Source organism: Chionomys nivalis, chromosome 17, assembly GCF_950005125.1.
Source record: "Chionomys nivalis chromosome 17, mChiNiv1.1, whole genome shotgun sequence".
In the NCBI taxonomy this organism is placed as follows: domain Eukaryota; kingdom Metazoa; phylum Chordata; class Mammalia; order Rodentia; family Cricetidae; genus Chionomys; species Chionomys nivalis.
Genome location: NC_080102.1, coordinates 35493581 through 35508347, shown reverse-complemented (window position 1 = coordinate 35508347; position 14767 = coordinate 35493581). Strand labels below are relative to the sequence as shown.

Below are 14767 nucleotides of genomic sequence, written 5' to 3'. Positions count from 1 at the left end.
TAGGAAACAAAGGTAGTTCATCAGCACCGAGTGCACACCTAGTGTAACAAGGTTTGGTTCAGTCTACCCTCCCCCAATCCACAAAGAAGAATTTAACTTGAGTGGAAAGGGAAATGTAGTAATAATTCCCAATGCTTCACAGAGCAACATGTAACCTTTTGTCAAACTAAGACATCTCTTCTGGGTCAGATGAACAGGAAAGCTTCAGCAAGCACTGGGGCCTAACAAATGGTCACTTAGAGGGGTTGTGGGTGGGCACTGTCTCTGTGTAGACCAGGTGGCCAACAGGATCAGACTACAGACCTGGAGGGGTGGAATGGAGCTGGGTCAGTCTATTCAGGGCCTTAGGAACCCACTGCTGTCAGCCATTCTTTGCAGGGTCAGCATAAGACATGTGGGGTTTACACGCAGACCTACAAACCATCCTAATCAACTGGCAGAACCAGTTACTCTCCTGCCAATGTGTATGAGCACATCAGGAGAGGAGGCCTCTGGATGGCACCAACTAGCTGCCCTCATACACCCTGAATTCTCCTAACCAGTCAGCCCTAAGAGTCACCAATGGCGGTGCCTAGACACAGGGGAACACCACTAAAATATAAAGACATGGTTCGAGATGGCTTTGCAGGTAAAGGTGCTGCCAAGCTTGATGACATAAGTTTAATTCCTGGGACTTGAATGAAGGGAGAGAAGTGACTCCTGAAATCTACACAAGACACATACATATATACACACATACACATAGAGAACCACACACGTACACATACATATACAGACACATATACTCACACACAGACAGCACACACCCCACATACAATAAGAAAAATAAATGAAAGGACATGGTATAGCTTGGATAGAGCTCGGGGAAAGAGCACTTATCCAGCATATGAGGACCTGGGTTTGATTTTCAGTACCCAAAAACAAAAGAGAAGGAAAGGAGGAAGGAGGAGAGGGAGGGAGGACATGAAGGAATTAAAAAGACAAGCTCAAGAGGACCAAGCCAAGCTCCCAGAGCACTTCAAGGACAAACATTTATTTCTCCACTTCTGTGCTGAGGTGTCATGGTTGCTCTGGATCAGCTTGTGATGACGGATGAACAGGTTGGCTGCAACACCACAAACGCTCCTGCTCTTTGCTCGCTGTCAAGGAGTCTCGGTGGAACAGGCCAAGAAGGAAAAAAGCAACTGTGGCTCTACTCTCATATCCAGGGAGTCACAGGAGTTCCTTCTCATTTGCTTGCTCAGGACAACATCCACACTTGCCTTCTTAAACGGTTATGCACAGCTGCACAGCTGGCCCTGTCAGAACGCTGTTCCTATCTCTGACTTCCTCTGGACTGAAAGACCTGCTTGCTTCCTGCAGACGCCATCTTCCCTCCTTTTCCCTCAGAAAGCACTAGAGAAAGTTCAGAGCCAAGACTGCGTGGGCCCACTTTTTGGCACTCTGCATTTGATGGGTTTTAAGTGGTGTTATATTTGAGACATGTTTACATAATGAAAATAAAGGATACTGGGAAATGATGTTCAGAACACAGCAGAAACCAGCTCCATACCCACAGTTGAGACACATGAACCACAGAGGAAGGTATGTGGGAACTAGAAGACTTTAATCCCCTAAATCCATGAGAAGGCCACTCCCAGTGCTGAACGGCACACAGAACAAGAACAACCGTAATGGGAAAGAAGCCACGGGAGTACATCACGTCCTGCAGATTCGATGAGTGAGCTGAATCAAGTAGTCCATCCTACGTGGGACCGTGAATGAGGGTTCTGGGGCAAGCTAGGCTCATCTTCCTTCACACAGTCATACGTGGGGGGAAGAGGCTGAATGAAAAGATTTAAGGTATAAACCAGAAATAAAACACAGCCACAAAACCTTGTCCTTTCTCTGCCTTGGCTTACCTGCCCTTCCTCCTCAAGTTGTACAACAAACTTAGATGTAAGGTCTCTGGGAACATCTCAGGCCAATCGATGGACTCTAAGTGGATGCTTCAAAGAGCTGTTACTTTCAGTTTGCCTGCTGGCCCTGCCTGTGCTTTCCTTAAGAGGTTTGCGATGGTGGTGAGGAAAGCAGTGTGCAGCAGTGAAGGGGCGAGGGTGGGAGGGGATGCTGGGGACCGCCAGGTGATGCTGAGGTAAGGTTACCCACCGCTGGGGGCTAGCCTCTTTGTGAGCATGGGGCCTAATCCTGTATTCCCGCAACTGGTGAGGGGACTGTCACACCTGAACTCTTCTAGGCTTCAGCTTTCTCTCTCACCATCTTTTCTATTCCCATTTCCTCCCCAAAGAAGCTGGAAATCAGCACTGTCCACAGGAAAGCTCCTGGTGGGGGCGTTGGGGGAGACACTCTGAAGGCCATGGAGAGGTGAGCATTCCTAATTCATGGGACAGGCACACCCAAGCATGCAGTTTGATTCCAAGACAGCTGGAGGCCATGGGCTCCCAGTAAGATGGGAGAGTTTATTGAGGTTATTTCAAACACTGTGACCAGAATTCTAGCCAGTTTGCTGGGTTTTTTTTTTTCTACACACACATCATTTTGCAATCAGCTGTCTTTATTCACCTAGGACCAGGTACTGGAGGACAGGAACACGAGTAAGTGACTTTCTCTAAGAGTTCAGGAAGGTGGAGGGACACATGGACACCTGCAGTTTAGCACCATGCTAAAGCAAGGAAGATATGGCTGGTCAGTTCTACCCAGATGATCCTTAGCAGCACATGAAAGTCAGGAAGAAGAATGTGAGCAGCCCAAACCTACTGCTGATCCTGAGAACAAGGCTCTCAAAACTACTGATGTATCCGCAGCCAGCCCATGCGGATGTGCTCTGGGTAGACTGTAGTAACCCAGACTGGTTGTTTCATGTCTGGAGGGCACGTATCAGGGCCTCGTGTTTCTTTCATTTTGATGTTGTCTAAAACCATCTTAGGTACAAAGCGGACATAAACATAGATGACTTTCGAGTAGGGGTAAGCAGATGAGGCTTGCTTCTTGATGAGGTCTGCATACTGGCAGTTCTGGAATGTTCTATAAAACAAACAGATTACTGCCTATCAGGAACACTGCCAATCTACTGCAGAACCCTGAGACTGAGGCTGGGGTTGGAACCCTTCTCTGGAGGATCACAGACTACACAGAACAACAGGCTAATCAGACCGCAGTAAAGTGCAGCGAACAGAAAGATTAACACCGTGATGGAGTCAAACACTGTCCTCAGTTGTTCAGAACCTGCAGTGGCTTCCTACTGTGCTCAGAGCACCCTAACTCCTCTAGAGCACCCTAACTCCTGGCTCATCATACTCCAGACACTGGCTTGATATTCCTTTCCTGTTTCGTCTGTTTTGGGGTTCTGAAATAGTCTCACAGTATGATTCTCTCTGGCCTTGAACTTCTGTCTCCCAAATGATGGAATTAAGGAATGTGCCACCACACCAGGTTTCTTGGCCAGCTTATCTAAAGTGACTCCAATTTTTTCCTGTTGCTGTTAACAGATCCACCAGGTAAATTTATACACAGCACTTACCAGGTTCTTAAATTATCTTCCTCATTTGTCTCCATTTCCTTTGCTTTCTAACCATAAATCTCCTGAAAGCAGGGGCAGATTTATCTTGCACTATCAACTGCACACATTACTACTTTGAATGAGTGACTGACAACATGGGTACCATAGCAACAGGGGAGTAGGCACCGAAGTGAGGTGAAGACCAGTTTTCCCATGAAAGCAGATGTTGCTGATGTGTGTAGGCGTGTGTGTGTGTGTGTGTGTGTGTGTGTGTGTATGCGCGCGCATGCATGCATGCTCATGCGCATGTGTATGTTATCTTCTTCAGGGTGGATCCCAGTGGTGATGACATACCACCAGGGGAGGAACCCCATCAATCTGCTGAGAACTCAGTAAAGAAATGTAAAAAGATCAAGACCGCTGGCCCCAGCCTTCATTATCTACAATGCTCTTAATAGTCAAAGCAGGCTTTCTTGTTTCTAACAAATTCTAAGGTTTGGTTTCATTTCTCCCCCAAGGGATGTAGCCACTGGGACAGAGTGATGGCAGCTCACCAACAGCGCCATTCAGGCATTGACACATCCATACCCTCCATGGGTACCTCAGGATCTAAAATAAACTGTAGTCCATTGACAATACCTGTCCGCAATAGAGAACAGATTTCTCTCCCCAGTGCCTGAGCATGGAGGTGAAGTGTACACCAGCTGAACAGCCCCTGCTCCTCTTATGAAGGGAAGTTGTAAAGCCCATGAAAGGTACAGTTACAAAGCAAGGACTATTTGCTGACCCCCTCGAAGCCTAACACTGTGTGTTTCACTGGATGTGATGAATCTGGGTAATGATGACCCAGTTACCAAGAACTGATGGAAAAGTAAGAGGCAGGTGCAACTGGAAAATAAACCCATGGCCTTTGCTGTTACACGCTCCTGTGCCACACAGGAGCCACTCCAACACAAAGAGCAAGCGAACAAATGTTGAGAGAGAGACACTTACGCGGCATGATCCCTTGGCTCACCAGCTCCTCCCGGGTCCGCCGCTGCTGGAGCTTCAACTGCAGCACTGCATGTCAGCAAAGAGAAGACAGGTAAAGTCAGTCAGCCATCCCACCACAGCTGACACATTTTCAAATGCAGAGAACGTCCAAAAAATAAGCTATATTGTAAAAGGAGGATCCCAAACTGCAACTGTGTGTAACTGAAGAAGTGGCCTGACAGCAAGGGTTTCCGCATTCTGCTGTGGGCGGCAAGAGGAAGTTGCGAAGGGTCTTGCAGGGCGATAACAATCCACAAACTACCAGTCTTGCCTCTTGCTTAAAACCTACAGGTCTCAGCCTTCCTCTTGGGACTGAAAACACCAACTCTAAGCTGAAGGAAAGTACCATGGGGCCAGGACCCAGCATGAAGAGCTTCCTGGCTGCTGTGCAGGTTTTCAGCGGATGTTTGCACACGGACAAGCTGAACAAGTGCTGTGTCACAGAGACCGGGGAGCCGCATATTTGAAAACTTTTCTTTCGGGTCTAAAAGTTAGGGCTATTTTCCCCATGCACCGTTCCTCTAGACTAGAAGCTATCCTGCCATTAACATGGTTCTTTTCTTTTTCTTCATTTTCATCAGGGCCTTTCTTTCTCTGTTGAGATGAGACAACCAAGTGATATGACTCAACACACATCCGGGCTAGTGGAGAAAGACAGGTGTCTCTCTCTCCGCACTCCATTCTGCAACACTGCTTAATGAAACAGCAGGGGGCTTTATTAAATTAAGCATCAATCATCTCTATTCAGAAGAACAGCTAGCACAGCTGTAGTGAGAGACCAAAGAAAGTCCAGGGAGGGCCGGAGGGTCCCACAGCCAAGGCAAGCCCCCTTTCACTGAGTAGGCTTCAGCTGCAGGCCCCAGTAGGAATGGTGGTGTGTTTGCAGGGGCCTTTTCTGCACAGCAGTTTTTAGAGGCATCCAAGGATAAAGGAACAATGACTAGGCTGTTGCCTATGTCTCAAGGTCATGGGTACAAAACTCTAATTTGTGTCACAGGCTCTTTTCCCTCCCCAGCACTAGCAATGTCTGAACCCTCTTCAGCAATTCTGCCTCCTCAGAAACTGCCCTAATTTCACCACGTTCCCAGGCTGCCAGCGTGACTTGCAAGCTGTCCTCCCCTAGGGTGACACGCCCCAGCGAGGTTAAGTCTTACTCTTCCTTAATTATCACAGACCTTTCTCCATCTTTAAATTTCATTTTTGCTAGAAAATGCTCACTTTCCTCACCTGGTTCCCCTACATTCAGAACTACTCTGGGTCACCTGAGCCACTTGCTACCTGTGTAGTGATGCTTTCTACTGTGTGTAGTTACCCCGGAACCTCTCCCCTGCTAGTTTATAAAGTCCTTGAAGTTAAAAAAAAAAAAAAAAGGTCTTATTGGTTGAGCACAGTGGCTCATAATTATAATCCCAGCCCTCTGGAAGCTGAGGCAAAGGACTGCTACAAATTCTATATCAACTTGTGGTTATACAGTAGAAGTCTGTCTCTAAAAAGAAAAAACAAAGAAATGTTATTTTTTGTTTTGTTTTTTGTTTGTTTGTTTTTCCATGTAACAGCCCTAGCTGTCCTGGAACTAGTTCTATAGACCAGACTGGCCTTGAATTCACAGAGATCTGCCTGCATCTGCCTCCTGAGTGCTGGGATTAATTTCCCAATACATTTATGTTTTAAAATCACTTCAGTTTCATTTTCATAAGATCCATAAGAAGATGGTTATTACTTAACCCATTTTATAGGTTAGCAAAGTGTGGCCTCACTAATAAGGGGTGGAGCAGTATTTGAACCCAAACACTGATGTCATAACCTGAGCTCCTAACTTTGTTTTCCCAGGATTTTCTGCAAGTGAGTTCTGCTGAGATAACAGGCCTCCTGAGTTCATTATCTGGTGCTGAGGAAAACCGCTGGTTCAGATTAGGGTCAAAGGAGATGAGGTAATCAACTTCAGTGGAGGAATTTAACGTAGGAACTGACTACTGAGTAACATAAATGTAGGTCAACACAACAGCAACACGTTTGCTTTTGTGCTTGGTGACTGACATGCTTTTAACTTATTTACACACCCACACCCACACCCAACCCCCCCACATGCACATCCCGACCTCTGTACACACGCATGTACACAAACACACACACACACACACACACACACACCCCACATGCACATCCACACACCCTCAGGCTGGGCTTGTAACTCATTGGTTGTACCTAACATGTACAAGGCTCTGAGTTTTAACCTCAATACTGAGGAAGAAGGTGGGTAGCTCTGTAAAGATGGCTATGATCATTATTTCTTATACATGTAAGGAGATTAGATCACAGACTTTTTAATTTTTTATTTTGTGCCATGCAGCTTATAGAACAGAAGCTGGGTTCCATCCTGGTCTCTGTAAATCTCAGGTGTGGTACTTAGCACAGAACACACATTCATAAGAAAAAAGGGAAGGCAGGTGGTGGTGCATGCCTTTAATATCAGCACTTGGGAGGCAGAAGCAAACGGATCTCTGTGAGTTCGGAGCCAGCCTGGTCTATAGAGTGAGTTCCAGGATGGGCTCCAAAGCTACACTGTAGGAGGAAAGTTGCTTGTTGGTTCCCAGCTGCTCGGCCTGAAATAATCACGCAGAAACTATATTATTTAAAACACTGCTTGGCCCATTATCTCTAGCTTATTATTTTCTAACTCTTACATCTTAATTTAACCCATCTCCTTTAATCTGTGGCTTCCCAGCAAAGTTTCAGTGTGTCTGTATCCAGCAGTGGCTCCATGGCTTCTCCCTGACTCTGCCTTTCTTTCTCCCAGCATTCAATTTAGTTTTCCCTGCCTAACTCTGTTTCCCTATAGCTCTGCTATAGGCCCAAAGCAGTTCCTTTATTAGTCAATGGTATTCACAGCATACAGAGAGGAATCCCACATCACTACACTGACAACCCAGTCTTGAAAAACAAAAAAAAAAAAAAAAGAAGGGGAAAATAAAAAAGGAAAGTCAAGCTGGACAAGACAGGAGAGGATAAAAGGGCAGGGGCAGCCTGTCCTTTTCTACAGCATTTATTGGTTGGTTGGTTGGTTGGTTGGTTGGTTAGTTGGTTGGTTGGTTGGTTGGTTGGTTTTTCAAGACAGGGTTTCTCTGTAGCTCTAGAGCCTGTCCTGGAACTAGCTCTTGTAGACCAGGCTGGCCTTGAACTCACAGAGATCCGCCTGCCTCTGCCTCCTGAGTGCTGGGATTAAAGGCGCCCAGCATCTGCTACAGTATTTCTAAGACTCAATAAACTATTAGAGAATACTTAAATATAACAAATTAATATAACACATTTCAGAGAACAGAGAAACAATCAATTACGCCTAGACATTGCAAGCATAGAATAATTAGTGAAACAGCTATTACTCAAGAGTAATTTTGAAACACCAATTATTGGTCCTGAGTGAGCTTAGGGTCATGACGGTCACTGTACAATTGTGTTGCTGTTGCTTTTGGACATGGGTAGTGTGGGGGAGGATCTAGGGTTGGTCGCTTTCTAATCTGATTTCTTCATTTTCTTTTCCAATTATTTTTAAACAAATTTATTATTTTATATGTATGAGTGTTCTGCCTGAGGAAGTTTATCTATGTACTACACATATTTAGTGCCTGTAGAGACAAGAAGCAGGCACTGTGTTCCCTGGAACTGGAGTTAAGAGCCGGCTGTGAGCTGCCGCATGGGTGCAGGGAATTGAACTTGGGTCTTCTGGAAAAGCAGTCATCTCTCCAGCTGGGTCTTCCAACACTTTCCCGGCAAGCACTCAGGTGACTCACCATCCATCAGCTATAAACGCATTTGTCCATCTACATACGAGCTGTCCCCACAAACCCACTTAGAAACAGGCGCTGTACTAAGTTTGTGGGATTTGCTAACAGTATAGGTAAGACACAGGCCTGTGCACAAGCAGGTATTTCTGTTGACTTTTTATTTATTTGAGGAATGATAAGGAGATCTAAATAGTGACGTAGAGTGAAGAAAGAAGAGTGCGCCAAGTTCTTACTCCACACATCTCCCCACACTAGCATGGTCTACAGTTCAGAGGTAAAGCACTTGCTGAGCCTGACTGAGTTTGACCCTGGAACCCACACAGTGCAAGAAAAACCAATTCCTCAAAGTTGTCTTGTTCTCTCTCTCTCTCTCTCTCTCTCTCTCTCTCTCTCTCTCTCTCTCTCTCTCTCTCTCACACACACACACACACACACACACATACACACACACACACACACCTAATTAAAAAAATAAAAATAGGGCAGTGGTGGCACACGCTTTTAATGGCAGCACTCGGGAGGCAGAGGGCGGGCGGATCTCTGTCAGTTCAAGGCCAGCGTGGTCTATAAGAGCTAGTTCCAGGACAGGCTCTAAAACTACAGCGAAACCCTGTTTCGAAAAACCAAAAATAAAAAATAAAAAAATAAAAACAAATCATTTGAACTGGTTTTAAATATTTCTTGGGATGAGTGGTCAAAGTGTTAAGCTTGTGGCCTCTAAAACACAGTCCCAGTAAATAGCAAACTCACCCTAACCTAGTAATGGACACCACTAACTAGCTTCAAACCAAAGAACTTATTTTCCTGGGAAGGTCCAGAGGAGGGGTTGGGGGTTAGCTTTAGAAGAAGCTTGGCATGTGATAATTAAACATCATTTTATCAGTCAGTTATATCTATTTTATTCATGCATTGTACAGTGTAGCTGATACCAAATCCTTAAAGTCACTTGGTGGATTCAAATTATAAAAGCACACGACCTATCCCTCAGAACCAGATTACGCTGAACACAGTGGTTTTATTCTTTCGATGTATGATTGAAAGTAGGTGAAGCAGTACTGGAGAGATGGCTCAGTGTTAAGTACACAGGCCCAGGTTTGATTTCTAGAATTTACATGGAGGCTCACAACCACCCAGAACGTCGATTCTAGGGAATTTGATGCCCTCTTCTGGCCTCCTCAAGCACCAGGCATGTAAGTGGTATATGGACATAAACGTAGGTAAAATACCCATACACATAAAATAAATTAAATAGGTAAAAATTGGGGCCTGGTGATATAGCTCAGTTGGTAGAATAATTGACTAGCATTCACGAGGCCTAGTATCACATAAATAGGTGTGGTGAGACCTCAGGAATACCAGTATTTGGGGCACAAAGGCAGGAAAATCAAAGTTGGAAGTCATTTTTGGGCAATGGTGATGCACACCTTTAATCCCAGCATTCGGGAGGCAGAGGCAGGTGATCTCTGAGTTCCAGGCCAGCCTGGTCTACAGAACGGGTTCCAAGACAGCCAGGGCTACACAGAGAAACACTGTTTCAAAATAACGAAAAGAAAAAGAAAGTAACTTTTGTTACTTTTGTTCAAGGCCAGCTGAGGATACAGGAGATCCTGTTTCTAAATAAAGAAAATAATTAAATGAAACTGGTACGTATGTGGAAGGTGTCCTGAGAAGAAGATATTTCCCAACTTCTGCTGTTGCGTTGCTTTCAGCAGCAGCACTTAGTGTAAGAGCTGGGAGCCGGGTGGGGAGAGGCTCTGCATTCTGTAGAAACTTACTACACACACTGCCACAGCAGGCCCTGGGCCAGGGGTGTGACGTGTTCAGGGAAACACATCGAATCAGTGACAACAAATAAGTACAGCCTGCGGTGCGAGTTTGACAGGAAGTACGTCAGAGCAGGCAGAGTCCAGGAGCCAGTTTTTCCCCTTAAATGCTCTGCTAGCTAACTTGTAACAGTTTCTCTTTCTATGACAGGACCAACTGTCTAGAACAGACTTTAGGTGAAACATTAACAATAAGCCAGTCAGAGCTCAGGGCTTACACCCTTGGCGCTTCTGTGCTCAGCTGCCTGAGGGTTCCTGTGCCAAGTGCCAGTGTGTGGGTTCACTTCCATCCACTCCATCTCAAATTCCTGCTTGGCTCCCTAACAAGGCTGCCGTTGCTGTTGCTGCTGCTGCTTCTGCTGCTTCCTCTTCCTCCCTCCTCCTCTTCTTCTTCGTGTGTGTGCGTGTGCGTGTGTGTGTATGCGCGTGCGCGCACACGTATTCTTTGGAAAAACAAAGGGTCTGCTATATGCCAGACATTGCCTGCTGCAAAGGATGCTATGAAGACTAGATGATGCAGTCACTGCCATTAGGGAAGTTTACAGTTGCAGGGGAAATGAACATCAAATAAGCACTAAAAAGTGTGAAGGGCATTTTCAAAGCCACAGACATCAGATCCTAACTGAGCCTACTGGACTCAAGTCACGCATTTCACACTTCCAAATGGGGCTGTTAGGAATGCTGTCTCATGAGGACTGATTTTCATCTTCATGGAACTCTTAGGTTTGATGGGAAAGGGACTCAAAATGAATCCTTATAAGAGATAAGACTACAAGGTTTACTCATGGCTTATCAAACACGAGTCTCAGTGCCAGGCACAGGACATCTCCATGATCCATGCTGCCATCAAGGGCTACAGGCAGGGAAGCTCCTTTTACAGTGGATGGATCACTGCAGACTCATGATTCAGAGTGAGAGACATTGAAAGCTTGTGACAGCCCCCACCCTCAAGAAATAGAAAACACTATCCTGAGTGAGGTAAGCCAGACCCAAAAAGAGGAACATGGGATGTACTCACTCATATTTGGTTTCTAGCCATAAATAAAGGACATTGAGCCTACAATTTGTGATCCTAGAGAAACTAAATAAGAAGGTGAACCCAAAGAAAAACATATAGGCATCCTCCTGAATATTAACCTTCATCAGGCGATGAAAGGAGACAGAGACAGAGACCCACATTGGAGCACCGGACAGAAATTTCAAGGTCCAAATCAGGAGCAGAAGGAGAGAGAGCATGAGCAAGGAACTCAGGACCGCGAGGGGTGCATGCACACACTGAGACAATGGGGATATTCTATTGGGAACTCACCAAGGCCAGCTGACCTGGGTCTGAAAAAGCATGGGATAAAACCGGACTCGCTGAACATAGCGGGCAATGAGGACTACTGAGAACTCAAGATCAATGGAAGTGGGTTTTTGATCCTACTGCACGTACTGGCTTGGTGGGAGCCTAGGCAGTTTGGATGCTCACCTTAATAGACCTGGATGGAGGTGGGGGGTCCTTGGACTTCCCACAGGGCAGGGAACCCTGATTGCTCTTCGGGCTGACGAGGGAGGGGGACTTGATTGGGAGAGGGGGAGGGAAATGGGAGGCGGTGGCGAGGAGGAGGCAGAAATCTTTAATAAATAAATAAATAAAAAATAGAAAAAAAGAAAAAAAGAAAAAAAGAAATAGTCCAGACAGGAGCTATCGAACAGAGTTCTTAAAATTGTGAAAAAATGCTTAAGTGTAGTTTTCCACAGTTGATAACTTCTGGTGGGGGTGGAGTGGGGAAGGACTCAGCTCTTTTTAAGGAGCTGGTCACTGGGAGCTTGACAGTGCTCCAATGGGTGTTTGGGCAATACAAGTTGGACTTGGTGGTTTCTTTTCTTTTTGTGGAGGTAGGGCTCAGGGATGGGAGAGTGGACCTGATCAAGATGCACTGTGTGAAATTCCCAAATAATTAATGAAAGCATTATGTGGGGGGGGGGGGAGAAGACAAAGGGGGAAGGGTAAGAAAAGAGCGAAGAGCAGGGCAGGACAGGACAGGGCAAAGCAATACACTGCTTCCCTTTGGTAAGCAGCTCATCTGCACTCTGTTCCCAGATTCAAGTCCCCTTGTAAGTCTATAAAGAGCCAGAAAAGGGCATAAAAGCTGGCAACATTCATTACTGAATTGTACAGTGAATATTCAAAGTATGTGCCTAAAATTCTGAGCTGTCAGTGCAGAAGCAGTGGTTGAAAGACCCAGAAAGATCCACTTATCTTTCAGCAGAGATTATGGGGACCAGCTGGATTTCAAGGTCCAAAGTTAACACAAAAATGAAAAAGCAGAAGACAATGAAAGCACACTGTCTTTGGGATCCTATTGACTCACCATGGCTAGAGCTGAGTGAGACCAAGTATGCCTGTGAGCTCAGCACTGAGGTGGCCGAAGCAGGAAGATCTAGGAGGAGAGATCAGTCTAAGCTACACAGTGAGACTCAGTAGAAGGGGAGGGGTGCAGAGGAAAGAGGAAGAAAATCATATAGTTAAATGCATCACGGATGTCTTAGAGTTTCCACTGCTGCAATCAAATACTGTAACCAAAAAACAAGGTGTGGAGAAAAGGGTTTATTTGGCTTACAGTTCCATATTGCTGTTCATTATTGAAGGAAGTCAGGACAGGAACTCAGCAGGGCAGGATCCTGAAGGCAGGAGCTGAAGCAGAGGCCATGGAGGGGCACTGCTTACTGGCTTGCTTCACATGGGTTGCTCAGCCTGCTTTCTTAGAGAACCCAGGACCACCAGCCCAGGGATGGCACCACCCACAATGGGATGGACCCTCCCCCATCAACCACTAATTAAGAAAATGCCTTATGCTGGATCTCATGGAGGCATCTCCTCAACCAAGGCTCCTTCCTCAGTGGTGACACTAATTTGCACCGAGCTGACACAAAGCCAGTCAGTATAACGGGTGCCCACACTGGACCTTGGCAAAGAAAAGTCACAGCAGTAGAGAATGGATGGAACCCACCATATAAAGTTGTGGTCACCTGACAGCAATGTGGCATTGTTGGTATCTCAGAATGAGAACTGTGTAAGAAGCTGGCATTAAGAAAAACTATCTGAAGGTGTCTGGGTCACCTGTGTAAGTCTAAAGCTGCTCTAAAATAAAAGATTATTTTTAAAACTTGTGATCTAGGACTGGTGAGATGGTTCGCAGTTAAGAACACTGGCTGTTCTTCCAGATGATCCAAGTTTGAGTCCTAGCAACCACATGGTGGCTCACAATGGTCTAAAACCCCAGTTCCTGGGGATCCAATGCCCTCTTCAAGCCCCCACAGGCACCAAGTACACATGTAGTACAGTGATGTATATGCAGACAAAGCACATATATACAAAATTAAAAATTAACAAAATAAACTCATGAATTTTATTTCTTCAGAAGAATTTATGATTCAATTAGTGCATTACATCAAGGGTCAGGCTTTCAAACTGAAATGCTTCCATCTCTTGGGCACAAATTACTATTCCACAAACAACTACTTATGAAGAACAAAGAGTAACAAGTTTTCTAATAGAATCAAAGCATAAGTGATCTGCAGCATAAATGAATACAACTAATTACAATGTAATACTGTAAAGATAACACTGTAGAGGAATCTTGACTCTAAGACACCCACCTCACAAACTGAGATTTCAAACTTGATTGTGTTGTTGATAAGCTCCATCATTCAACCTTTTCACAAATCCATAAATTTCTCTCCCATCTATATGTCACATGTAAGCACCAGTAAAATTCTTTTCAAACAATCTATTTTAGAAACCAGAAATCACACACACACACCCCTCAAAGAGATAAATATCTTCCATCTAATGGTGTAGGAGGGTCTTCTTTCTATGTGTTGCTAGGCCTTTTGATAGGGCAGAACTTAGATAGGTGGGAAAAAGAGAACTGGATTCTGGGAGGAAGAAGGCAGTGTAGCAGACGCCATGGCTCTCCTTTCCGAGATGGACGCTGGTTAGACTCATGCCGGTAAGCCACAGTCAAGTGGTGATACACATTAATGGAGATGGGTTAAACGAATATGTAAGAGTTAGCCAATAAGAGGTTAGAACTAATGGGCCAGGCAGTAATCTAATTAATACAGATTTCCGTGTGATTATTTCGGGCATAAGCTAGCCGGGCGTCCGGGAGCCGGGTGAGATGAAAAGCAGGCCCGTGTCTGCCTACAACAATCGAATCTGATGCTGTCAGGAATAAAGTAGAGCTTTTGCTGAAGTTCTTCTCCTGGTTGGAAAACCTAAGCTACTTATCCATGTAGCCTAGAATTGGTAAAAGATAGGCCCATGAAACCTAACTTAAGCAATTAAATATGGGAAAATAAAAGATCTGGGCTGTTGAATAATACTTATAAAATGGTGAGAATATACCCCCTAGGGTCCTGGTCTCCTAAAACTAACTATGCAGAGGGCACCATCATCATTTTATAGAAATTTAAGTTTTGAAACAATTAAGTTACGTGTCCAAGGTCACAGTAACAATGGGCAGAGCAGAAACTGGGGTCCAGCTGTGTACAAATCTAAAGCCCTAAGCACACAGTTCTATCTATTGTCCACCTTTCGTCCTCCTTACAACACACTGGTCATGTTTTAGAACGCCACGTAA

General features: G+C 45.2%; 1 protein-coding gene across 2 annotated transcripts in view; it reads right to left on the bottom strand.

Annotated features, from left to right (window-relative positions):
- The window catches only part of Mrtfa (myocardin related transcription factor A), a 100294-nt gene that overhangs the window by 27321 nt on the left and 58206 nt on the right, over positions 1–14767 (bottom strand). For both annotated transcript variants that reach the window (XM_057791411.1, XM_057791410.1), the window contains exon 2: positions 4493–4558. In XM_057791411.1, the coding sequence (XP_057647394.1) occupies positions 4493–4558 (66 nt within the window). The remainder of the gene's footprint in view (positions 1–4492; positions 4559–14767) is intronic.